General features: G+C 44.6%; 1 protein-coding gene across 3 annotated transcripts in view; it reads left to right on the top strand.

Annotated features, from left to right (window-relative positions):
- The window catches only part of IPO8 (importin 8), a 186,205-nt gene extending 162,334 nt beyond the window's left edge, over positions 1 to 23,871 (top strand). For all 3 annotated transcript variants that reach the window (XM_038761146.1, XM_038761154.1, XM_038761137.1), the window contains 4 exons: positions 738 to 940; positions 10,881 to 11,084; positions 18,554 to 18,670; positions 21,961 to 23,871. In XM_038761146.1, the coding sequence (XP_038617074.1) occupies positions 738 to 940; positions 10,881 to 11,084; positions 18,554 to 18,670; positions 21,961 to 22,001 (565 nt within the window). In that variant the 3' untranslated portion in view covers positions 22,002 to 23,871. The remainder of the gene's footprint in view (positions 1 to 737; positions 941 to 10,880; positions 11,085 to 18,553; positions 18,671 to 21,960) is intronic.
- The last annotated feature ends 2,535 nt before the right edge of the window (positions 23,872 to 26,406 follow it).

Here is a 26,406-nt window from a genome sequence, read left to right as displayed (position 1 = left end):
GATACATATTTATTACTTATTTTGTTAATATGTTTTGTTTTGTTCTCTGTCTCCCCCTTCTAGACTGTGAGCCCGTTGTTGGGTAGGGACCGTCTCTATATGTTGCCAACTTGGACTCCCCAAGTGCTTAGTACAGTGCTGTGCACACAGTAAGCACTCAATAAATGCGATTGAATGAATGGATAGAGCACAGGCCTGGGTTCTAATCCTGCCCTGTCTGCTGTGTGACCTTGGGCAAGCCACTTCACTTCTCTGTGCCTCAGTTCCCTCGTCTGTAAATTGGGGAATAAAACTGTGAGCCCAATGTGGGACAGGGACTGTGTCCAATCTGATTATCCTGCATTTACCCCAGTGCTTAGTACAATGCCTGGCACACAGTAAGCGCTTAACAAATACCATAATTATCATTGCCATTTTTATCACATAATTTTGAAAAGTACATAGGCGAAGCCGTTTCAAATTTTGGTGTTTGGTCAGACTTTAATTTTCGGGAGAGTTTTTTATTAGCGAATTTGGCAAGAAGCTTTTTTGGGAAAGTTCAATATATCAATAACAATTATAAGATTATGGTTTTCATTTTGGAAGATAAGCAACCCTTTCTCGTTCCTCGTTTTGCTTGCTTTCTCGGTACTGGCCATTGGATGTTTTGGTTTTTAACGGCATAAAGGGTAGCACACCGTGTCGGCATCCGTAGATTTTATAATCCTTCCCTAACGAATGCGCTTGTGTATTTTCAGCCATCACGATCGGAAGATGTGTATAATAGGACTGAGCATCCTACTGGAACTGCAAAACCGACCTCCCGCCGTCGAAGCCGTGGTAGGACAGATCGTCCCCTCCATCCTCTTCCTTTTCCTGGGCCTGAAACAAATGTGTGCCACCAGACAACTAAGTCAAGAAGGTCGTGCTAAAGATGAAAAAGCGGATGCAGAAGATAACGGTAAAAATCTGATCTTCGCCAGGTTAAAGTTAAAACCGGGCTCGGTAGTCGAAGAGGGAGGTGCGTCGCAAAATCATCTCGGTCTTGAGCTATTTTGGATCTTTTTAGGATTCACTCGATTTCCCCTATCCCTAATCTATCTTAATGTCTGTCTCCACACCCCCACCCCTAGCCGGTAAACTCCTTGAGGGCTGGGATCACCAACTCTATTGTATTGAACTTTTCCCCGGTGCTTAGTACATTCATTCATTCATTCAGTCGTATTTATTGAGCGCTTACTGTGGGCAGAGCACTGTACTAAGCGCTTGGGAAGTACAAGTTGGCAACATATAGAGACGGTTCCTACCCAACAACGGGCTCACAGTCTAGAAGTACAGGGCTCTACACACAGTAATAATAATGATAATAATAATGAAGGTATTTGTTAAGCGCTTACTATGTGCGGAGCACTGTTCTAAGCGCTGGGTGATCAGGTTGTCCCACGTGAGGCTCACAGTCTTAATCCTTTCCTGAGCCCCCTCCTCTCCTCCCCATCCCCCCCGCCTTACCTCTTTCCCCTCCCCACAGTACCTATATATATGTATATATGTTTGTACATATTTATTACTCTATTTTATTTGTACATATTTATTCTATTCATTTTATTTTGTTAATATGTTTGGTTTTGTTGTCTGTCTCCCCCTTCTAGACTGTGAGCCCGCTGTTGAGTAGGGACCGTCTCTATATGTTGCCGACTTGTACTTCCCAAGCGCTTAGTACAGTGCTCTGCACACAGTGAGCGCTCAATAAATACGATTGAATGAATGAATCCCCATTTTACAGATGAGGTAACTGAGGCCCAGAGAAGTTAAGTGACCTGCCCAGAGTCACACAGCTGACAAGTGGGGCTCAGTGGAAAGAGCCCGGGCTTTGGAGTCAGAGGTCATGGGTTCAAATCCCGGCTCTGCCACTTGTCAGCTGTGTGACTTTGGGCAAATCACTTAACTTCTCTGGGCCTCAGCTACCTCATCTGTCAAATGGGGATTAAGACTGTGAGCCCCACGGGGGACAACCTGATCACCTTGTAACCTCCCCAGTGGTTAGAACAGTGCTTTGCACATAGTAAGCGCTTAATAAATGCCATTATTAATTAATTAATTAAGTGGCGGAGCCGGGATTAGAACCCACAACCTCTGACTCCCAAGCCCAGACTCTTTCCACTGAGCCACGCTGCTTCTCTAAATAACGCGGACTGCTTGATTGCTGTTCAGGCAGGCTGTATTTGGCCTGGTGAGCTCTTAAGAGCCGTGGAGGGTTGGGTTTTTTTCTCTTTTTCATATATTCAACCAAGTTTGTTGTATGCCGTCGAGTCTTCTCCGGTCCTTAACGATGCCCTGGACACATCTCTCCCACAACTCCCCACAACAAATCTGCAATTGTTCTGGTTGCTTAAGAAAAGGTTGCTTATCTTCCAAAATGAAAATCCGCAGATTCTCTTGGTAAAAATATGGAAGTGGTTGACCATTGCTTTCTTCTGCTCAGTCAACTTGAGTCTCCTCCCTCGACTCTCTCCCGTGTCGCCACTGCCCAGCTTGGGGGAATTCTGACTTGAAGCAATCAATCAATCAATCATATTTATTGAGCACTTACTGTGTGCAGAGCACTGTACTAAGCGCTTGGGAAGTCCAAGTTGGCAACATCTAGAGACGGTCCCTACCCAACAGTGGGCTCACAGTCTAGAAGGGGGAGACAGGGAACAAAACCAAACATATTAACAAAATAAAATAAATGGAATAGATATGTACAAGTAAAATAAATGGAGTAAGAAATATGTACTAACATATATACAGGTGTTGCCTTCCACTCACTAGCCACTGGCCAAGCTAGGAATGGAACGGACAGGCCTCTGCTTGACTCTCCCTCCCGTAGCCGAGACTGGTAGAGAAATGGAAACTCTCCAGCTGCCACCCTGAGAGGGGAATTCAACCAAGTAGTACATATAATTCATCCTTTTGGCAGAATTAAATGAAATCACATTCATGGTGAATGTTGCAATCATTCTGGCTATCATTGCTGTCAGGCCAAAGATCAAACTGTTGTTCTGATCCTGAAGCAGCATAGTCTAATGAATGGAGTACAGGCCTGGGAATCATTCATTCATTCATCCATTCATCCATTCAATCGTATTTATTGAGCGCTTACTGTGTGCAGAACACCGTACTAAGCGCTTGGGAAGTACAAGTTGGCAACATATAGAGACGGTCCCTACCTAACAGTGGGCTCACAGTCTAGAATTCATTCATTCAATCGTATTTATTGAGTGCTTACTGTGTGCAGAGCACTGTGTTCTAATGCTGGCTCCTCTACTTAATAATAATGATGGCATTTATTAAGCGCTTACTATGTGCAAAGCACTGTTCTAAGCGCTGGGGGGATACAGTATGATCAAGTTGCCCCACATGGGGCTTGCAGTCTTAATCCCCATTTTTACAGATGAGGTAACTGAGGCTCAGAGAAGTTAAGTGACTTGCCCAAGGTCACACAGCAGACTTGTGGTGGAGCCGGGATTCGAACCCATGACCTCTGACTCCAAAGCCCGGGCTCTTTCCACTGAGCCACGCTGCTTCTCTGCTTCTCTACTTGTCTGCTGGGTGATCTTGGGCCAGTTTCTTCAATTCAGTGTGCCTCAGTTCCCTCATCTGTAAAATGGGGATTGAGACTGGGAGCCCCACATGGGACAGGGATTGTGTCCAACTTGATTAGAGAAGCAGCGTGGCTCAGTGGAAAGAGCCCGGGCTTTGGAGTCAGAGATCATGGGTTCAAATCCCGGCTCCGCCACATGCCTGCTGTGTGACCTTGGGCAAGTCACTTAACTTCTCTGAGCCTCAGTTATCTCATCTGTAAAATAGGGATTAAGACTGTGAGCCCCACGTGGGACAACTTGATCGCCTTGTATCCCCTCAGCACTTAGAACAGTGCTCTGCACATAGTAAGCGCTTAACAAATGCCATTGTTATTATTATTATTAGCTTGTATCCAGCCTAGCGCTTAGTACAGTGCCTGGCACAGAGTAAGTGCTTAACAAATGCCATTATCATTATTGTTGTTATCAGACCATCAAAAGTTAAAAAGTTGAATAAGATATAATAAGCGTTACCTCTAGACCGTAAGCTCGTCGTGGGCAGGGAACGTGTCTACCAACTTGGTTATATCGAACTCTCCCAAGTGCTTAGTACAGTGCTCTGCACACGGTGAGCGCTTAATAGATTTGATTGATTCTTTCAAGCCCTTGGGAGCCAAGGCTGGACAGCAAGTGAAATCTAGGCGTAATATTTCTAATTTTGGTTAGTGCCACAGTAATTCTGCCATTCTGAGTGGTAAGGACGATTCCCGAGAACTCGCAGTAAATATGTTGGATGAGAAATTCTAGGAATTCCGGTAATGTGTATTTCAAATAATACGCTGGATTGGAACAGTTTGGTTTTGCTCTCCCATGCTCCTAGTAGAGTGTTTTGCCTGCAATAAGTGCCGTTGATTGATGGAGGTTTGGAGTTCAGGGAGTTGAATAGGGGGACTCGTCGGAAAACCCGCCTCTTCATTTGTCTCTGCCTCTTGGTCTCCTTGCACAAATTCCCCCGGATAACTTTACTGTGAACGTGTTTTGAATTAGTCTGTAGTCAAGCCCCCTGAAGATTTGGTACTGATTTCCGCACAATATACAGACCTTGAGCTCCGCATGATCAACAAATCTCACATTTTGTGTCTATTTACCCTTTCTAGGCACAACTACAGATGGTGGGAGGAAAAACTTGAAAGAATTTTTTATCACTCTTGTCTTAAGTACTCGTACATAGGCACGCATGCACAAACACACAGACACATTCACACTCTTCTTGAGGAGTCTGCGTTCTGCTAAAATTCTTCCCACTCTGTCAAGCCTGTGTCCTTTTCCGTGGATTAGCCCGATCTCTGGTCTGTTAGGGCAAGAATTTAGGGCAAGTTTTGTTTGTTTTGTTTTTTATGGTCTTTGTTAAGCACCGACTCTGTGTCAAACAATGTTCTAAGCTCTGGGGTAGATACAAGTCAATTCATTCATTCACTCATTCAATCGTATTTATTGAGCGCTTAATGCGTGCAGAGCACTGTATCAGGTTGGACACAGTCCCTGTCCCTCATGGGGCTCACTGCCTAAGTAGGAGGGGAAATAGGTATTTAATCCTCATTTTACAGTTGAGGAAACTGAGGTCCGGAGAAAGGAAGTGACTTACCCAAGGTCACACAGCAAGCAGTTGGCACAGCTGGGATTAGATCCCAGGTCCTTGCTCTTCCCACTAGGGCTTCTCGAGTCACACCTGTTATGCTTTGCTGGTGTGAATTTATTCATTCATTCAGTCATTCAGTCGTATTTATTGAGCGCTTATTGTGTGTAGAGCACTGCACTAAGCACTTGGGAAGTACAGATCGGCAACATATAATGAGGGAATTTATTAAGCGCTTACTATGTGCAAAGCACTGTTCTAAGCGCTGTGGAGGTTACAAAGTGATCAGGTTGTCCCACGGGGGGCTCACAGTCTCAATCCCCATTTTACAGATGAGGGAACTGAGGCCCAGAGAAGTTAAATGACTTGCCCAAAGTCACACAGCTGACAAGTGCAGAGCTGGGATTTGAACCCATGACCTCTGACTCCAAAACCCGGGCTCTTTCCACTGAGCCACTCCGCTTCTCTGAGAGTCACATGTAGTGACGGTCCCTACCCAATAACGGGCTCACAGTCTAGAAGGGGGAGACAAACAACAAAACAAAACAAGCAGACAAGTGTCAATACCATCAGAATAAATAGATTCTCATTGCAGGCAAATTTAATGACCGTTGAGTCAGAGACGTCATCAGTTGGTGTCAACAGCAGGCTTTTGCCCGTTGATGTCTTTTTTGCAAAGTCCACGTTATTATGCATTTTCTACAAATTCACATTTTTATGAACCTAGTGGATAGTTGAGACTGAAATGCTGCTTTCATATCAGTTGCCTTTATACTAAGAACAGACTGGTACTAAAAAGACACCCAATCCATGGTAACAAGCCAATCTGTGGTATTTATCGAGTGCTTACTGTGTGCACAGCACTGTATTAACCCCTGAAAAAAGGAACACAGTCCCCCATTACCACAAATTAGGGAGTCGAGCTTCCCCTTTTCACCCTCATGAAGGTAGTGGCCTTCTTTCCATTTTTGTATTTTCATCCTTTCTAAGAGCAGTAATGACCCCTTCTTTGGGAAGGGCATTTCCAGTCACTTCCTGACCAGCTTAGTTTATTGTTCTAAAGGGGAAGCAGCGTGGCTCAGTGGAAAGAGCCCGGGCTTTGGAGTCAGAGGTCATGGGTTCGAATCCCGGCTCCGCCAGTTGTCAGCTGCGTGACTTTGGGCAAGTCACTTGACTTCTCTGGGCCTCAGTTACCTCATCTGTAAAATGGGGATTAAAACTGTGAGCCCCCCCGTGGGCCAACCTGATCTCCTTGTAATCTCCCCGGCGCTTAGAACAGTGCTTTGCACATAGTAAGCGCTTAATAAATGCCATCATTACTATTATTATTAAAGCCTGCAATCTGAAATGGAGCTCAATATTATTCATTTTTTTAAGGGAGTAACGCTATCATTCAGTATTTGTTTTAAGGGAAAAATAAATGAATCCTTGCCAGGATACTATAGTAAAAAATCTTACAGGGAGAAAGGGGGGGAAAGCAGTCGATCTCCAAACCCGACGGCCCCTACTCCATCCTAATCCTCCTCAACCTCTCAGCTGCCGTCGACACTGCGGACCAGCCCCTTCTCCTGGAAACGTTATCCAACCTCGGCTTCACTGACTCAGTCCTCTCCTGGTTCTCCTCTCATCTCTCTGGCCGTTCATTCTCCATCTCCTTCGCGGGCTCAATCAATCAATCGTATTTATTGAGCGCTTACTGTGTGCAGAGCACCGTACTAAGCGCTTGGGAAGTCCAAGTTGGCAACACGTAGAGACGGTCCCTACCCAACAGTGGGCTCACAGCCTAGAAGGGGGAGACAGACAACAAAACAAAACATATTAACAAAATAAAATAAATAGAATAGATATGGACAAGTAAAATAAATGAATATTATTCATTTAGGAGGCTCCTCCTCTCCCTCCCACCCCCAAACAGTGGGGGTCTCTCAAGGTTCAGTTTCGGGTCGCCTTCTATTCTTCAGCTCAACCCACTCCCTTGGAGAACTCATTCGCTGCCATGGATTCAGCTACCATCTCTGTGTAGATGATTCCCAGCTCTACCTCCTCCAGGAGGCCTTCCCAGGCTGAGCCCCCTTTTTCCTCTCCTCCTCCCCATCCCCCCCGCCCTACCTCCTTCCCCTCCCCACAGCACCTGTATATTTATTTCTACAGATCTATTACTCTATTTATTACTTGTATATATTTACTATTTATTTTGTTAATAATGTGCATATAGCTTTAATTCTATTTGTTCTGACGATGTTGACACCTGTCTCCATGTTTTGTTTTGTTGTCTGTCTCCCCCTTCTAGACTGTGAGCCCGTTGTTAGGTAAGGACCGTCTCTATATGTTACTGACTTGTACTTCCCAAACGCTTAGTACAATGCTCTGCACACAGTAAGCGCTCAATAAATACGATTGGATGAATGAATGAATACTTCTCCAGCCCTGCCAGCTCTCTTTTTTCTGCAATCTCACATTTCCTCCTGCCTTCGGGACTTCCCTTCTCGGATGCCAACCCAAACGTAACCCATCCGAAACAGAACTCTTCATCTTCCCACCCCGTCTTCCCCACCACTGTACATGACACATTCATCTCCCCTCTCTCACTGGCTTGAAAGAGGCGTTATCCTTGACTCATCTCTCTCATTACACCCGCATTTTCAATCCGTCACCAAACTCCGTCAGTTCTCCAGTCACAATAACTACAGAATCCTCTCCTTTCTCTCCATCCAAACTACTGCTCTCATCAGCCTCCTCACTGATCTCCCTGCCCCCCCAGTCTCTCCCTTCTCCAGTATATAGTTCACTCTTCTGATGGATCATTTTTCCATTAAAAAAAAGATTCAGTCCTCTTTGAATGGACTGAATTTTTCAAAACACTAGTAGGTTCAACTTAATGATCCATTCTTACTGGCTTTAAAGATACAGATTCTAGGTTGGAGATATATATATATATCTAAACATATCTAAATATGTTGAGGTATAAATATATGTATATAATGGATGGAAAAATGATCCATCAGAAGAGTGAAATATATACTGGAGAAGGGAGAGACTGGGGGGCAGGGAGATCAGTGAGGAGGCTGATATATATATATATATATATATATATATATGTGTGTGTGTGTGTGTGTGTGTGTGTGTGTGTGTGTGTGTGTGTGTGTGTGTGTGTGTGTGTGTGTGTGTGTGTATATGTGTATATATATGTATATGTATGTATATAGATAGATAGATATAGATATATATATATCAGCCTCCTCACTGATCTCCCTGCCCCCCAGTCTCTCCCTGGGGGATATATATATATCTATCTATATACATATAGATATAGATATCTATATCTATATATATCTCTCTCTCTCTCTCTATATATATATATATATATTTCCGACTTGGAGTCTAAAGATACAGTTACAAAAATGTGCTGTAGACAGATATATCTATCTACATGAAGCGGCATGGCTCAGTGGAAAGAGCACGGGCTTTGGTGTCAGAGGTCGTGGGTTCAAATCCCAGCTCCGCCACTTGTCAGCTATGTGACCTTGGGCAAGTCACTTAACTTCTCTGGGCCTCAGTTCCCTCATCTGTAAAATGGGGATGAAGACTGTGAGCCCCACGTGGGACAATCTAATTACCTCGTATCTACCCCAGCACTTAGAACAGTTATTGGCACGTAGTAAGCGCTTAAATACCAACATTATAGATGCACCTATCTATTCAAAAACCTGCAACAGATTGCCCATCCTCCACTGCATCGAACAGAAACTCCTCACCATCTACTTTAATGTGGTCCATCAGCCCTCCCCCTCCTTCCTAATCTTGCTGATCTCCCCCTTCAACTCAGCCCGTGGACTTCACTCCTGTAACGCCAGCCTGCTCGCTGTATCTTGTGGTAACCTTGGTGTCATCCTCAACTCCGCTCTCTCATTCACCCCTCACATCCAAGCCATCAACAAAACCTGCTGGTCTCAGCTCCACAACATTGCCAAGATCCACCCTTTCCTCTCCATCGAAACCGCTACCCTGCTCGTTCAAGCTCTCATCCTATCCTGTCTGGACTACTGCATCAGCCTTCTCCCTGATCTCCCATCCTCGTGTCTCTCCCCACTTCAATCCATACTTCATGCTGCTGCCCGGATTGTCTTTGTCCAGAAATGCCCTGGGCATGTTACTCCCCTCCTCAGAAATCTCCAGTGGCTACCAATCAACCTACGCATCGGGCAAAAATCCCTCACTCTCGGCTTCCAGGCTGTCCATCCCCTCGCCCCCTCCTACCTCCCCTCCCTTCTCTCCTTCTCCAGCCCAGCCCGCACCCTCCGCTCTTCTGCTGCTAACCTCCTCACTGGGCCTCGTTCTTGCCTGTCCCGCCGTCGACCCCCGGCCCACGTCCTCCCCCGGGCCTGGAATGCCCTCCCTCTGCCCATCCGCCAAGCTAGCTCTCTTCCTCCCTTCAAGGCCCTACTGAGAGCTCACCTCCTCCAGGAGGCCTTCCCAGACTGAGCTCCTTCCTTCCTCTCACCTTCGTCCCCCTCTCCATCCCCCCCATCTTACCTCCTTCCCTTCCCCACAGCACCTGTATATATGTATATATGTTTGTACATATTTATTACTCTATTTATTTATTTTGCTTGTACATATCTATTCTATTTATTTTATTTTGTTAGTATGTTTGGTTTTGTTCTCTGTCTCCCCCTTCTAGACTGAGAGCCTGTTGTTGGGTAGGGACCGTCTCTATATGTTGCCAACTTGTACTTCCCAAGTGCTTAGTACAGTGCTCTGCACACAGTAAGCGCTCAATAAATATGATTGATTGATTGATTGACCGGGAAACACGTCTCCCAACTCTGTTATGGTGTGCTTTCCCAAGCACTTAGTACGGTGTTCTGCACACAGTAAGTGTTCAATAGATACAATTGGTCGATCGATTGACTTCAGTTCATCTCACTTACCACCGACATCTTGCTCACATTCTCCCTCTGGCCGGGCAGGCCAACGCTCTCCCCAACTTTCGAGCCGTATTAAAAACATAATCTCCTCCGTGAAGCCCACCCTCTCATTTCTCCACCATTTGCCCTCCTTTCTGGGTCACCTCCGTGCTTCATTCTGTACCCCTTTAGCGCTCTGTTACTCAACCCTCTCTCCCACACCCATCATTCATTCATATTTATCGAGCGCTTACTGTGTGCAGAGCACTGTACTAAGCACTTGGGAAAGTACATTATAATAATAAACAGTGACATTCCCTGCCCGCAATGAGCTCACAGTCTAGAGGTGGGGAATGTAGATATCCTCATACGCTGCTGCTTCCCCACTACCTGTCTCTCCTACTTAGCTCCAACTCTGTTGTACTTTCCCAAGTTCTTAGTACAGAGCTCTTCCCACAGTAAGTACTCAATAATTGATTGATTGAGGTACAGTAACACGTGAGCTACATCACGAATTTGGGAACCGTTAGAAGTCACCGCAACTTTTTCGGGTGGACCGTTTATTTTAATCTTTCCAAGGAATGGTGATGTCTTTTCCCCTTCTGTAGTTTGAAGTAGATATGTGACTACCCACTCACTTGGATGATGACCGAACTTAGATTGGCAGAAACCTACCCGAAGCAGCGACCTTCCGATCCTTTAGTTGGGGATTTAAAGAAAAGTTATTGAGATATGTTGAGGTGTTTGTGTGTACTGGGACAGTCTGCTTTACTTAACTCTCTGATGCATTTACAGAGGAGATTCCAAGCGATGAAGAGGAGACCAACGAAACCAGTCAGCTGATGCAAGAGAATCTTGGAGGAGACGAAGAGGAAGACGACGAAGATGATGACTGGGATGAGGACGTGTTGGAGGAAACGGCCCTGGAGGGATTCAGCACTCCTCTGGACCAAGAAAATAGTGTGGATGAATATCAGTTTTTTACACAATCCCTACTAAGTATGTCTGGGATATTTTGTCGGGTCCTCAGGTGAACGGTTCTCTAAGGGCAGAAAAGTAATAACTCTAAAAGCTGCATTCCCCACAGGAATTTCATATATGTATATATGTATATATATGTATATATACATGGAATATATATATATATATATATATACATATATGAAATTCCTGCGAGGAATTTATATATATCATATATATTCATATATATATATTCATATATATATGAAAAAATGTACGTATGTAATTCATATGTGTATATGAAGTAATTGTGGTTTGTTAAGTGTTTACTACATGCCAGGCACTGTACTAAACTCTGGGGTAAATATAAGGTAAACAGGTTAGTGTCCAACACTCTTAATCCCCATTTTACAGATAAGGTAACTGAGGCCCAGAGAAGTGAAGTGACTTGCCCAAGGTCACACAGCAGACAGGTGGCAGAGTTGGAATTAGAACCCAGGTCCTTTTGTCTCCCAGGCCTGTGCTCTATCCAATAGACTATTGTTCTGGGTGTGTATTTATTGAGCGCTTACTGTGTGCAGAGCACTGTACTCTATCTCTATCTATCATATATCCATCTATCCATCTGATAGATATACAGTATAGACGTAGATATATATCTATCTATCCCATATACATAGATGTAGGTATACACACTCCCATATATATAGATGTAGATTATTTATGTATATAGATAGGTACATTTATCCATCTATCTATCTGCAGCATATACATGTATCCCAAGCATTCCTGTGAGGAATGCAGCTTCCAAGTTTCCACTAAAGACTCCCAAGTCTCCAACCCGGAATCTGTATCTTTAAAGCCAGTTAGAAAGAATCATTAAGTTGAGCCTACTAGTGTTTTGAAAAATCATGATTTTTCCCTCTAGACCGTAAGCTAGTTACGGGCAGGGAATATGTCTGCTAATTCTGTTGTATGGGATTCTCCGAGTGCTTAGTACAGTGCCCTATCCAGAGTAAGTGTTCAAAGACCATTGATTATCGTAAAATGTCCAGTCAAAAAAGCGGCTTCAGCGGTTCAGGGGAGGAAGGATTTGGTTAAACTACTACCTTTGTCCTAAAACGGTTTCTTTTTGCAGTAATAGTCCACTCCAAGCTAAAGAAGTTGACAGTTTAATGGGCTGAAAGTACACTTCAGTGTGGTTTGTAATAGAAGGGATTGCATTAAAGGCATCCAACTTGTCCAGGGTTGGAAGTTTCATCCTTAAAGGACGTAGCTTGACTTTGGTACGGTGCTCTAATTCGCTGCTGCTGATACACTCCCAGAGAAATTGAGATGATCTGGCTTAAAAGAATTAAGTGACGTCTCTGCACACAGTAAGCGCTCAATAAATACGATTGATTGATTCCATGAACCAGCCTGGGGAAACATGGAGTACTTTCAAGGATCAGTTTTCCTGGAATGCTGCAGTCTTTGCAGAAACGACTTGGATACTGGGATGGATAGTGTTCCCCTTCACCTAGCTAATAACGCTGAAAATGCTGGGAATCTGATTCCGGGCCTGGGAATCAGAAGGACCCGAGTTCTTTTCCTGACTCCGCCACTTGTCTGCTGTGTGACCTTGGATAAGTCAGCGTGGCTCAGTGGCAAGAGCCCGGGCTTGGGAGACAGAGGTCATGGGTTCTAATCCCGCCTCCGCCGCTTGTCACTTTGGGCAAGTCACTTTTCTGGGCCTCAGTTCCCTCATCTGTAAAATGGGGATTAAAACTGAGCCCCACGTGGGACAACCTGATCACCTTGTATCCTCCCCAGCACTTAGAACAATCAATCAATCAATCAATCGTATTTATTGAGCGCTTACTGTGTGCAGAGCACTGTACTAAGCGCTTGGGAAGTACAAGTTGGCAACATATAGAGACGGTCCCTACCCAACAGTGGGCTCACAGTCTAGAACAGTGCTTTGCACATAGTAAGCGCTTAACAAATGCCATCATTATTATTCTTTTTATTATTACTTCACTTCTCGGTGCCTCCGTTCCCTCACCTGTAAAATGGGGATTGTGAGCCCCATGTGGGACAGGGACTGTGTCCAACCTGATTAGCTTGTGTCTATTCCAGCTCTATACAGTGCAGGGCACATAGTAAGAGCTAGCAAATCCCATTAAAAACAAAGGAAAACCAAAAAAAAAAACCCCAAAACACCCAGTAAGGTGGGGTGGCTAGGACTTTATCTCGGAGAAGTGATTGGGCAGAAGCGGAGTGAAATTTAGTGCTCAGTAAATACGATTGATTGAATGAATGAATGAATGAATCACCTGATATCCTCCCCAGCGCTTAGAACAGTGCTTTGCACATAGTAAGTGCTTGACAAATGTTATTATTATTATTACTTATATTTACTATTCTATTGATTTTGTTAATGATGTGCATATAGCTTTAATTCTATTTGTTCTGCTGGTTTTGACACCTGTCTACATGTTTTGTTCTGTTGCCCATCTCCTCCTTCTAGACTGTGAGCCTGTTGTTGGGTAGAGACCATCTCTCTTTGTTGCCGACTTGTACTTCCCAAGCGCTTAGTCCAGTGCTCTGCACACAGTAAGCGCTCAATAAATATGATTGAATGAATGAATGAAATTTCAAGGCAGCTAATCCAAAAATCATGGGCCCAACCTGTAGAGTCTTAGGTTGGAAAGTAAGACTAAGAAAGTCCCTACACTGTCGGGTAGGGACTGTCTCTATTTGTTGCCAATTTGTACTTCCCAAGCGCTTAGTACAGTGCTCTGCACATAGTAAGCGCTCAATAAATACAATTGATGATGATAAGACGGCACTTATGCATGGATCTGTAATTTATTTAATTATTTCAATGTGGGACAGGGACTGTGTCCAACCTGATACCTCATATCTACCCCAGCGCTTAGAACACTGCTCGGCGCATAGTAAGCACTTAACAAATGCTATTATCAATAATAATAGTGTCTGTCTCCCCCTCTAGACTGTAAGCTATTTGTGGGCAGCGAATGTGTCTGTTGTTACATCCTACTCTCCCGAGCGCTTAGTACAGTGCTTTGCATGCAGTAAGGACTACTAATTGTGATTGAATGAATGAAAAATAAGGCAGTGGAAATTAATAGTGGCAGCTGTATAATAATAATGATGGCATTTATTAAGCACTTACTATGATGATGATGATGGCATTTATTAAGCGCTTACTATGTGCAAAGCACTGTTCTAAGCGCTGGGGAGGTTACAAGGTAATCAGGGTGTCCCACAGGGGCTCACAGTCTTCATCCCCATTTTACAGATGAGGGAACTGAGGCCCAGAGAAGTTAAGTGACTTGCCCAGAGTCACACAGCTGACAGTTGGCGGAGCCAGGATTTGAACCCATGACCTCTGACTCCAAAGCCCGGGCTCTTTCCATTGAGCCATACTATGTGCAAAGCACTGTTCTAAGTGCTGGGGAGGTTACAAGGTGATCAGGTTGTCCTACGGGGGGCTCACAGTCTTAATCCCCATTTTCCAGATGAGATAACTGAGGCCCAGAGAAGTGAAGTGACTTGCCCAAAGTCACCCAGCTGACAATTGGCGGAGCCGGGATTTGAACCCATGACCTCTGACTCCAAAGCCCGGGCTCTTTCCACTGAGCCACGCTGCTTCTCCATAAAGTATCAGGTCGGGAGCAAGGTTAGGTGATTGAGAAACAACTGTGACCATTCTGGGAAAGGCGGTAGAAATCAACCCGCCTCTTCTAGACTGTGAGCCCACTGTTGGGTAGGGACCGTCTCTATATGTTGCCAACCTGTACTTCCCAAGCGCTTAGTACAGTGCTCTGCACGCAGTAAGAGCTCAATAAATACAATTGATTGATTGATTGAACCCAGGCTGGAGAGAAAGGTGGTCGTGGGTGGGGGGCACTTGGAAAATCACTGTCGTCTTCATTCAGAGAATATACCGTGCACAGGGGAGGATAAGAATCACCTTCCAAAGTCCATCGCTAAGTCAGTCGTTCAGTCATATTTATTGAGCGCTTACTGTGTGCAGAGCACCGTACTACGCGCTTAGGAGAGTAAATTGCAACAATAAACAGTGATATTCCCTGCCCACAATGAGCTTGCAGCTTAGAGGGGAGGAGACAGGCATCAATACAAATAAATAAATAAATCAGAGCAGCAGCATGGCTCAGTGGAAAGAGCCCGGGCTTTGGAGTCAGAGGTCATGGGTTCGAGTCCCGGCTCCGCCACATGTCTGCTGTGTGACCTTGGGCAAGTCACTTCACTTCTCTGTGCCTCAGTTCCCTCATCCGTAAAATGGGGATGAAGACTGTGAGCCCCCCCCGTGGGACAACCTGATCACCTGGTAACCTCCCCAGCGCTTAGAACAGTGCTTTAAACATAGTAAGCGCTTAATAAATGCCATTAAAAAAAATAAAATAAATGATAGATATGGACGTAAGTGACGTGGGGCTGGGAGGGGGGCGGGGAGAGAAGAGGGAGCGAGTCAGGGGGACCCCAAAGGGAGTGGGAGAAGTGGAAAGTGGGGGCTTAGGGAAAGCCTCTTGGAGGAGATCAATAAATACGACTGATGATGATGATGATGATGAGATGGGCCTTCAGGTGGTTTTGAAGAGGAGGAGAGTAATTCATTGAAAGGCGTTAGTTGCAGTTCAGCTCTGGTTTTGTAACGGGTTTAGGCAGACATTCAACTTCTCCTCACCCAGCAGTTTGTTGTTGAATTTTCATATTCAGCTTAGTTTTATTACTATTTGGCAACATCCGGGAAGCTGAAACAATAGTAGTAGTAGTAATAGCGTTTATTACGCACTTATTGGGTGCAGAGCACTGAGCTAAGCGCTTGGAGAGAATACACAGGCAGGAATTAGACATGGTCCTTGTAGTAGTTCATTTATAGCTAGGTCAGAGCAGCAGGCTGTGGGAATTAAATGGTGGAGGCAATCGTAACGTGAAAGTCCATACTCGATAAAGTTGTGTCTACTTCATTTCTGCCAGACAAGGGCCCTAGTTCTTTCAGCTTTCACTGCAAGGTTGTAATCAGAGCCCGCAAATGAACGGGAGAAGAAAGAAATCTTAGTCTTTTTAAGCTACATATTGCGCATCAATTGCCTGGGTTTCCCTGCAATGTAATTTTTCAAATATAGGATTTGGCATCAGCGCTATGGAATTTTCAGGCCGGTATCACATTCATTCATTCATTCAATCGTATTTATTGAGCGCTCACTGTGTGCAGAGCACTGTACTAAGCGCTTGGGAAGTACAAGTTGGCAACATCTAGAGACGGTCCCTACCCAACAGTGGGCTCACAGTCTAGAAGGGGGAGACAGAGAACAAAACGAAACATATTAACAAAATAAAATAAATAGAATAAATATGTAGAAATAAAATAGAGTAATAAAAAAAATATTAACAAAATAAAATAAATAGACTAAATATGTAGAAACAAAATAAATAGAGTAATAAATACGTACAAAAACACTCAGGACAGTACACTACAACAATAAACCGACACATTCCCTGCTTACAGCGCAAATGCCGGAGAGCAAGCCTCACTGAACCCCACGAATGAATAACTCAGCGGTCCCGGCACGTTGCGAGGGCCTGTGTGAAGCCCAATAATAATAATGACGTCATTTGTTAGGCGCTTACTATGTGCAAAGCACTGTTCTAAGCGCTGGGGGGGATACAAGGCGATCAGGTTGTCCCACGGGGGGCTCACAGTCTTCATCCCCATTTTACAGATGAGGGAACTGAGGCTCAGAGAAGTGAAGTGACTTGCCCAAAGTCACGGCGCTGACATCGCCTTACCTCCTTCCCTTCCCCACAGCACCTGTTTATATGTATATATGTTTGCACGCATTTATTACTCTATTTATTTTACTTGTACATATTTATTCTATTTATTTTATTTTGTTAAGATGTTTTGTTCTGTTGTCTGTCTCCCCCTTCTAGACTGTGAGCCCGCTGTTGGGTAGGGACCGTCTCTAGATGTTGCCAACTTGTACTTCCCAAGCGCTTAGTACAGCGCTCTGCACACAGTAAGCGCTCAATAAATACGACTGATTGATTGATTGATTGAAATGGGGGAGCTGGGATTAGAACCCATGACCTCTGACTCCCAATCCTGTGCTCTTTCCACTGAGCCACGCTGCTTCTCTAGAAGCCCAAGCATACAGTGCTCTTTCACCCCGGGGCAAAGCTGCCGAGTTTGCCTTGACTTAAACACTTCCTTTCCCCCTCCTTTTTGACCTTTGAAGGATTCTGAGTGATTTGAAGAGAGTGATTGTCTAATAATGAAATAAAATGGGATGGTCTCTAATGACAGATCCCCATTCTGTTAGCACAAGCTGTCTTTTTGCTGATAGGACGTGAATGATAATGCTGAAAATTCAGGATTTCCATACATGCGCACAAATCAAATTCCTAGCTCCCTGACCACGGGCACCCACACAACCGGAGGTCCCTGCGTCTAACCAACTCGTGGCTCAGTGGAAAGAGCCCGGGCTTTGGGGTCAGAGGTCATGGGTTCAAATCCCGGCTCTGCCAATTGTCAGCTGTGTGACTTTGGGCAAGTCACTTAACTTCTCTGTGCCTCAGTTACCTCATCTGTAAAATGGAGATTAAAACCATGAGCTCCCCGTGGGACAACCTGATCACCTTGTATCCCCCCGAGCGCTTAGAACAGTGCTTTGCACATAGTAAGTGCTTAACAAATACCATTATTATTATTATTATTATTATTATTATTATTATTATTATTATTGTAGTCTCCCTGCAGTGCTCTGCCCCCAGGAAGCGCTCAGTTAATGCCCTCGATTGACTGATAATCTTATTAGCGGGACATATTTACATTGCTACTTGATCGTGTGACAATATGGTGTTTTTTTTTAAATCATCATCATCATCATCATCAATCGTATTTATTGAGCGCTTACTATGTGCAGAGCACTGTACTAAGCGCTTGGGAAGTACAAATTGGCAACATATAGAGACAGTCCCTACCCAACAGTGGGCTCACAGTCTAAAAGGGGGAGACAGAGAACAAAACCAAAGATACTAACAAAATAAAATAAATAGAATAGATATGTACAAATAAATTAAATAAATAGAGTAAAAAAAATATGTGCAAACATATATACATATATACAGGTATATATAGTAAGTAAGTAAACTTACTTATACTTACTTATAGTAAGTAAATCAACCACTTTTATAGCAAGGATGGTATTTGTTAAGTGCTTACTATGTGCCAAGCACTGTTCTAAGTGCTTGCTTGATTGCTTGATCCAGTTTTTGGGTCTTGAGAATCACCCATTTCACTTTAAAATGATTTCCTGTGGAAAAGAATACTTGGTCAAACACGCTTCTGACGGACACTCTTTTCCCGGAACCGATGAAGAATCCTAAGTGGGATATCGGGGAGCGCGTCACAAGTACCGTAATTATTCTATTAGCCCTATTTCTGAGTCGCATCATCGTTTTTCTGGATTTGACAGCTGTTCAGAGTCGGGATGCCGCTTGGTACCATTCGTTGCTAGCCCCGCTCAGCGAAGACCAGAAGAAAGCATTGCAGGAGATCTGTACGGTGGCGGAATACAGAAGAAGTGCTGCAGGTCTGTTGAAGTGCTGTTCTTTGCTTGGGTAGACCAGAGCGTGACCGCTGAGCCAGGAGATGCTAATTTGGAGAGGGTGGGACTTGGTTGTATTTTCATGATGTGGTCATCTTCGCGGTTATTAACGTCCAGCGTTTGCGTCACTACTCCTATGAGACTTTTCCTTTCAATGGAGCGAAGACCCAAATAGCATAATAACCTCATGGATCTAAGCCGTATCTGACAGACGGTTACTCTCCCCCCGTTCTGATGTTTCCCCCTCCCCATCCCCTCCACCTTACGTCCTTCCCCTCCCCACAGCACCTGTATATATGTATATATGTTTGTATGTATTTATTACTCTATTTATTGATTTTATTTGAACATATTTATTCTAATTATTTTATTTTGTTAATATGTTTTGTTTTGTTCTCTGTCTCCCCCTTCTAGACTGTGAGCCCACTGTTGGGTAGGGACCGTCTCTATATGTTGCCAACTTGGACTTCCCAAGCGCTTAGCACAGTGCTCTGCACACAGTAAGCGCTCAATAAATACGATTGAATGAATGAACCCACTCACCGTTCCTCGATCTTGTCTATGTTCTTGCCGATCTCTTGCCCAAATCCTACCTCGGGCCTCAATCGCCCTCCCTCTTCATATCCACAATTACTCTCCTCCCTCCCCTCCCACCTTCTAAGCCCTATTGAAGGCCCATCTCCTCCAGGAGGCCTTCCCTGACTAAGCCCTCCTTCCCTCTTCTCCCACTTCTGCATCATTTTGAATTGCCCCCTTTATTCATCCCCCCCTCCCAGCCCCACGGCACTTTAAGTATGTAGCTGCAATTTATTTATATTAATGCCTGTCTCCCCCTCTAGACTGTAAGCTTGTTGTGGGCAGGGAATGTGTCTGTTTATGTGTGTGTTTCCTCCCTATTGGCTTCAAAGCTCTCCTTCACCTTGCCCCCTCCTATCTCACTTTCCTTCTGTCCTTCTCCAGTCCAACCCGCACCGTCCGCTCCTCTGCCGCCGCTGACCTCCTCACCGGGCCTCGTTCTCGCCCGTCCCGCCGTCGACCCCCGGCCCACGTCCTCCCCCTGGCCTGAAGTGCCCTCCCTCCTCAAATCCGCCAAACTAGTACACTTTCCCCCTTCAAAGCCTTAATGAAAGCTCACCTCCTCCAGGAGGCCTTCCCAAACTAAGCCCCCCTTTTCCTCTGCTCTCCTCCCCCTTGCCACGACCCGCTCCCTTCGCTCTATCATCATCATCATCATCATCATCAATCGTATTTATTGAGTGCTTACTATATGCAGAGCACTGTACTAAGCGCTTGGGAAGTACAAATAGAGACAGTCCCTACCCAACAGTGGGCTCACAGTCTAAAAGGGGGAGACAGAGAACAAAACCAAACAAACCAACAAAATAAAATAAATAGGATAGATATGTACAAGTAAAATAAATAAATAAATAAATAAATAGAGTAATAAATAGGTACAACCATAACATGTTGTAACATATTGTAACATAACATAAACTTGTACAACCTCTATCCTTCCGCTCCTCAGCACTCCTGCATATATGTATGTATTTATAATTATAATTCCATTTATTTTTTATTAACAATGTGTGTATATAGTAATAATAATAATAATAATGGCATTTATTAAGCGCTTACTATGTGCAGAGCACTGTACTAAGCGCTTGGGAAGTACAAATTGGCAACACATAGAGACAGTCTCTACCCAAAAGCGGGCTCACAGTCTAAAAGGGGGAGACAGAGAACAAAACCAAACATACCAACAAAATAAAATAAATAGGATAGATATGTACAAGTAAAATAAATAAATAAATAAATAGAGTAATAAATATGTACAACCATAACATGTTGTAACATAACATAAACATGTACAACCTCTATCCTTCCGCTCCTCAGCACTCCTGCATATATGTATGTATTTATAATTATAATTCCATTTATTTTTATTAACAATGTGTATATATAGTAATAATAATAATAATAATAATGGCATTTATTAAGCGCTTACTATGTGCAAAGCACTGTTCTAAGTGCTGCGGAGGTTACAAGGTGATCAGGTTGTCCCACATGGGGCTCACAGTCTTAATCCCCATTTTACAGATGAGGTAACTGAGGCACAGAGAAGTTAAGTGACTTGCCCAAAGTCACACAGCTGACAATTGGGGGAGCCGGGATTTGAACCGATGACCTCTGACTCCAAAGCCCGGGCTCTTTCCACTGAGCCACGCTGCTTCTCTATGCTTATATATGCATAATTCTGTTTATTTATAATGATGCTACTGTTGCCTGTTAACTTGTTTTGATGTCTGTCTCCCCTCTTCTAGGCTGTGAGCCCGTTGTGGGCAGGGATTGTCTCTTTTTGTTGCTGAATGGTACTTCCCAAGCGCTTAGTACAGTGCTCTGCACACAGTAATCACTCAGTAAGCACGAGTGAATGAATGAATGAATTGTTACACGTACCCTCCCAAGTGCTTAGTACAGTGCTCTGCACACAGTAAGCACTCAATAAGTACGAGTGAATGACTGAATGAACTGTTACATTGTACCCTCCCGAGTGCTTAGTACAGTGCTCTGCACACCATAAGCACCCAATAAATGCGATTGACTGAGTGGCTGACTGACATTAGCTCTCTTCCTCCCTTCAAGGCCCTACTGAGAGCTCACCTCCTCCAGGAGGCCTTCCCACACTGAGCCCCTTCCTTCCTCTCCCCCTCGGCCCCCTCTCCATCCCCCCCATCTTACCTCCTTCCCTTCCCCACAGCACCTGTATATATGGATATATGTTTGTCCATATTTATTACTCTATTTATTTATTTATTTATTTTGCTTGTACCTATCTATTCTATTTATTTTATTTTGTTAGTATGTTTTGTTTTGTTCTCTGTCTCCCCCTTCTAGACTGTGAGCCCGCCGTTGGGTAGGGACTGTCTCTATATGTTGCCAACTTGTACTTCCCAAGTGCTTAGTACAGTGCTCTGCACATAGTAAGTGCTCAATAAATACGATTGATGATGATGATGATGATTTATTTTATTTTGTTAGTATGTTTGGTTTTGTTCTCTGTCTCCCCCTTCTAGACTGTGAGCCCACCGTTGGGTAGGGACTGTCTCTGTATGTTGCCAACTTGTACTTCCCAAGCGCTTAGTACTGTGCTCTGCACACAGTAAGCGCTCAATAAATGCGATTGATTGATTAATTGATTGATTAAATCGAAAACTACCCCTCTTGAGTTTACGCCGCTTTAAGCCCTTTCTCTTCTTGCCTTCTGTGAACTCTAGGAACAAAGAATACTGCTCAACAACAGTGGCTTCACATCTGAGGGCAAGGGACCGTTCGACTTGGGAACTCTACCTGGCGACTACTCGAGAAAGGAACTGCAAGAGACTGAATTTTATCATCGCATTTTATTTCGCGACGGCTGTTGACTTGGGGAGCGTCAAAGGAGAGCAAAATGAAGGAAGTTTTCCTTTGAAGTGTCCTGCTGTTCCAGCTTCCACTTGGCATCCGACGGCACTTCCCTTTCCCTTCTCTCCCCCTCTTCTTTCCCCTCTCCCCGCTCCTGTAACGCGTGAAGTTTTTTTAAACGCTGGTCTGCGCAGGTCAAATCTCCGCCTCCAAAGGATACCTGGCTCGGACGGGTTTAAAAGGTTCAATCCATTTGCACTTCTCAGGTATTTGCCACGCAGAACTGATGGATTCCCAAGGGTCACAGTGCCTTCTGTCGTACTTGGATTGCCTGAAACAAGTGAACTTGCGGAGTGCATCGTAACTTTTTCTAAAAACGCGTTAAGGACACCTTTCTAGATCGACTGTAAACCCGGGTTCCGTGTTTTCTCCGGTGAATCCGCACTTGATGACGTGAATCTGCCCGGCCTTTCCATCCGGATCACTCTGGCCTCCAGAGTGTTTCCAGGCCCCTGCCCAGAGCCGACCTCTTAGGATAACGGGCGGCTGCTTCTGAGGTAGTGAACTGAACACTGGGACTGTTGAGGACTCTTCTTCTTAAACAGCTTGGTCTGGTGTGTCGAGAACCTTCCGCTCTTTCCGTGACCCCGCTCCTTCCCTTCACCTGCAGGTTTAGGGGGCCGGCCAAAGCTACTTTCCGTGAGCTTAGGAAAGAGAGGTCAGGCTCGGGACTCATCTGGCATCACAGAACCGGGGGTTTTCGAGGGGGTCGGGAAGAGAATTTGGATGAACCGGCGAGAGCCCCTCAGCCCAAAATGGGCAGGAGCGCTCCGATTCTCACAACCTGCCTTTCTGGATACGGGGTCCGTCCTCTCGTTATTCCGGCTGTATTAAAGAAAGCACTGAGGTAAAAAGATTTTGGAGCAATCCTTTCCCCTAGGAAAAAGGCAACAGCAACCTCCACCCTCTCCTTTGGGAGATCCGAATTTCCCTCTGTAGCCAACTCTCCCGCCCTCGCCTTGTCGTAACGTTATTCCCGGGGCTAGATGGTTGCTCATTCGCCCGCGTGCGTTCTCGTGTCTCGACTTTCTGAATCTCACCTCCCCCGCGGCGGTGGGGCTTAGGCAATCAGACCCGTTTTCTGTACTGGGGAGAGACTAGGACGTACTGCAATAGGGACTCTTCCTTTTCCGCGATGAAAATGGAAAATCAGACCATTATTTTTTGGGACGGGCGGTTAACAAATCGATCTGAACTCTCGATCCGCACGCACTCGACGTGGAATACCTCTCTTCACGGAGAACCTGCGCCACCGAATCCCTTTCCTGTCCGATCCCGAAGTAAATTTCCGCGCTCCGTGGCATTTTGATCCGGCGATTCTGTTCCCTCTCTGTTAGGCGGTGGGAGGAGGTGATCAAGTGCTTCTACTGGCAATAAACGCGAGTTGTTTCGTCCCGTTTGGAAGGGAATTCCGTCGGTCAGATTTTTAGGGCTCGTCGTACTCTGCCTCCCCTTACGTATGGTTCTCTTTAAATGTGACGAATAATATGCCTTCCCCCATGATGGGAAGGAGGCAAAGGGATCTTCTTCCCGTTTTATAGTCTGCTCGTTCTGTGTTTAAAGGGAGAGGACGCAAATGTGCGTTTATTTGTCTTGTTTTTGAAGCCGGGGTAGTTGTGAAACTTAGGTACCAGCAGTACGAAACTGAATTTGATCTGATTACCCTTGGAAATGCAGAATCTTTTGAATGTATTGTAAAATAAAATCGAGACCGATAACCAGAAGGCTTCCCCGTTCTGTGTGGTTTTTGGGGTTTTTTTGGAAATTGAAGACCAGCTTCGCAAAAAGTGGCAGAGAACGCTAGTGAAGAAAGGTAATTTCAGTTGTCATTCATTCATTCAATCGTATTTATTGAGCGCTTGCTGTGTGCAGAGCACTGTATTAAGCGTACAAGTTGGCAATATATGCAATCGTATTTATTAAGTGCTTACTGTGTGCAGAGCACTGTACTAAGCGCTTGGGAAGTACAAGTTGGCAACATATAGAGATGGTCCCTACCCGACAACGGGCTCACAGTCTAGAAGGGGGAGACGGACAACAAAATAAAACAGGTAGACAGGTGTCAAAATCGTCGGAACAAATAGAATTAAAGCTCTGTGTACATCATTAACAAAATAAAACCTTAACATTAATATAAACAAAACAAAACCTGTTGACCTGTGCGGATTGCCCTAGGTGACTTGGGAAGAACATTTTGTGTAGACCAATCTGTTCTGGTTCTAAATAACTATCCAATTTCAATGAACCAAAGGATGTGATCGCGGTGGTTGGACTACAGATGCCCTTTGGGTCATTTTAAAGAAAAGTGCCAACAAAATAGCTTCTCTTTCTTTTGGGAGGAATTATTTCCTTTAAATGAATAGAGGTGAGGCTTTGGAAAGTGGCGGAAACGGTCCAGCCTCACATTTCATGCATTTGACGATTAATCATCTCATCATCGTCATCTTCTTATCGTTCTTCTTCTTCTTCTTCTTGTTTTTAAGAGCTGTCACACAGATTAGGAAGTTCCAGTATGAATTGCTTAATTGACTTATGCCAATTATGTTCAGGAGGTAAAAATAGACCGGATGGAAGTTCCCGTCTGAATTGCTTTTAATTGACTTATGCCAAATGTGTTCAGGAGGTAAAAATAGACCGGATAGAAAAGTAGAGTGGGTGCAATTGGTTCACAACTGTAAGAGACAGTCTCAGGGTGAGCGCGTGGAATTCATTCATTTCATGCAATCGTATTTATTAAGTGCTTACTGTGTGCAGAGCTGTACTAAGCGCTTGGGAAGTACAAGTTGGCAACATACAGAGACGGTCCCTACCCAACAACGGGCTCACAGTCTAGAAGGGGGAGACAGACAACAAAATAAAACACGTGGACAGGTGTCAAGTCGTCCGAACAAATAGAATTAAAGCTAAATGCACAATATTAACAAAATAAATAGAATAGTAAGTAGGTACAAGTGAAATAAATAGAGTAATAAATCTGTACAAACATGTATACAGGTGCTTTGGGGAGGGGAAGGAGGTAGGGTGCAGGGGGTGGGGAGGAGGATAGGAAAAGGGGGGCTCAGTCTGGTATATATGGTGCTCTTAATGTGTGCAGAGCACTGGACTTAAACCTTGGGAGTATCCAGTACAACAGAGTTGGTAGACACGCTTCCTGCCCTTAAAGAAGAGCATTCATTCATTCATTCGGTCGTATTTATTGAGCGCTTACCGTGTGCAGAGCACTGGACTAAGCACTTGGGAAATACAAATTGGCAACATAAGAGCAGCATGGAGTAGTGTCTAGAGCCTGGGCCTAAGAGTCAGCAGGTCATGGGTTCTAATCCCAGCGCCGCCACTTGTCTGCTGTGTGGCCTTGGGCAAGCCACTTCACCTTTCAGACCTGTTACCTCGTCTATTCATTCATTCATTCAGTCGTATTTATTGAGCGCTTACTCTGTGCAGAGCACTGGACTAAGCGCTTGGGAAGTACAAGTCAACAACATAGAGAGATGGTCCCTACCCAACAACGGGCTCGCAGTCTAGAAGGGGGAGACGGACGACAGAACAAAACATGTGGACAGGTGTCAAAACCATCAGAAAAAATAGAATTAAAGCTATTCATTCATTCAATCATATTTATTGAGCACTTACTGAGTGCAGAGCCCTGTACTAAGCTCTTGGGAAGTACAAGTCGACAACATAGAGAGACGGTCCCTACCCAACAGTGGGCTCACAATCTAGAAGCTATATGTGCACGTCATTAACAAAATAAATAGAATAGTAAATATAAGTAATAATAATAATGACATTTGTTAAGCACTTGGTATGTGCAAAGCACTGTTCTAAGCGCTGGGGAGGATATAAGGTGATTCATTCATTCATTCTATTCAATCATATTTATTGAACGCTTACTGTGTGCAGAGCACTGGACTAAGCGCTTGGGAAGTACAAGTTGGCAACACATAGAGACAGTCCCTACCCAACAGCGGGCTCACAGTCTAGAAGGGGGAGACAGAGGACAAAACAAAACATATTAACAAAATAAAATAAATAGAATAAACATGTACAAGTAAAATAAATAGAGCAATAAATCCATACAAACATATATCCAGGTGCTGTGGGGAGGGGAAGGGGGTAGGGCGGGGGGGATGGGGAGGAGGAGGGGAAAAAGGGGGCTGAGTGTGGGAAGGCCTCCTGGAGGAGGTGAGCTCTCAGGAGGGCCTTGAAGGGAGGAAGAGAGCTAGCTTGGCGGATGGGCGGAGGGAGGGCATGCCAGGCCG

The sequence above is a fragment of the Tachyglossus aculeatus genome, chromosome 2 (assembly GCF_015852505.1).
Source record: "Tachyglossus aculeatus isolate mTacAcu1 chromosome 2, mTacAcu1.pri, whole genome shotgun sequence".
NCBI lineage: Eukaryota > Metazoa > Chordata > Mammalia > Monotremata > Tachyglossidae > Tachyglossus > Tachyglossus aculeatus.
Note: the sequence above shows the minus strand (reverse complement) of the source record. Positions and strands in the feature narration are given on the sequence as shown.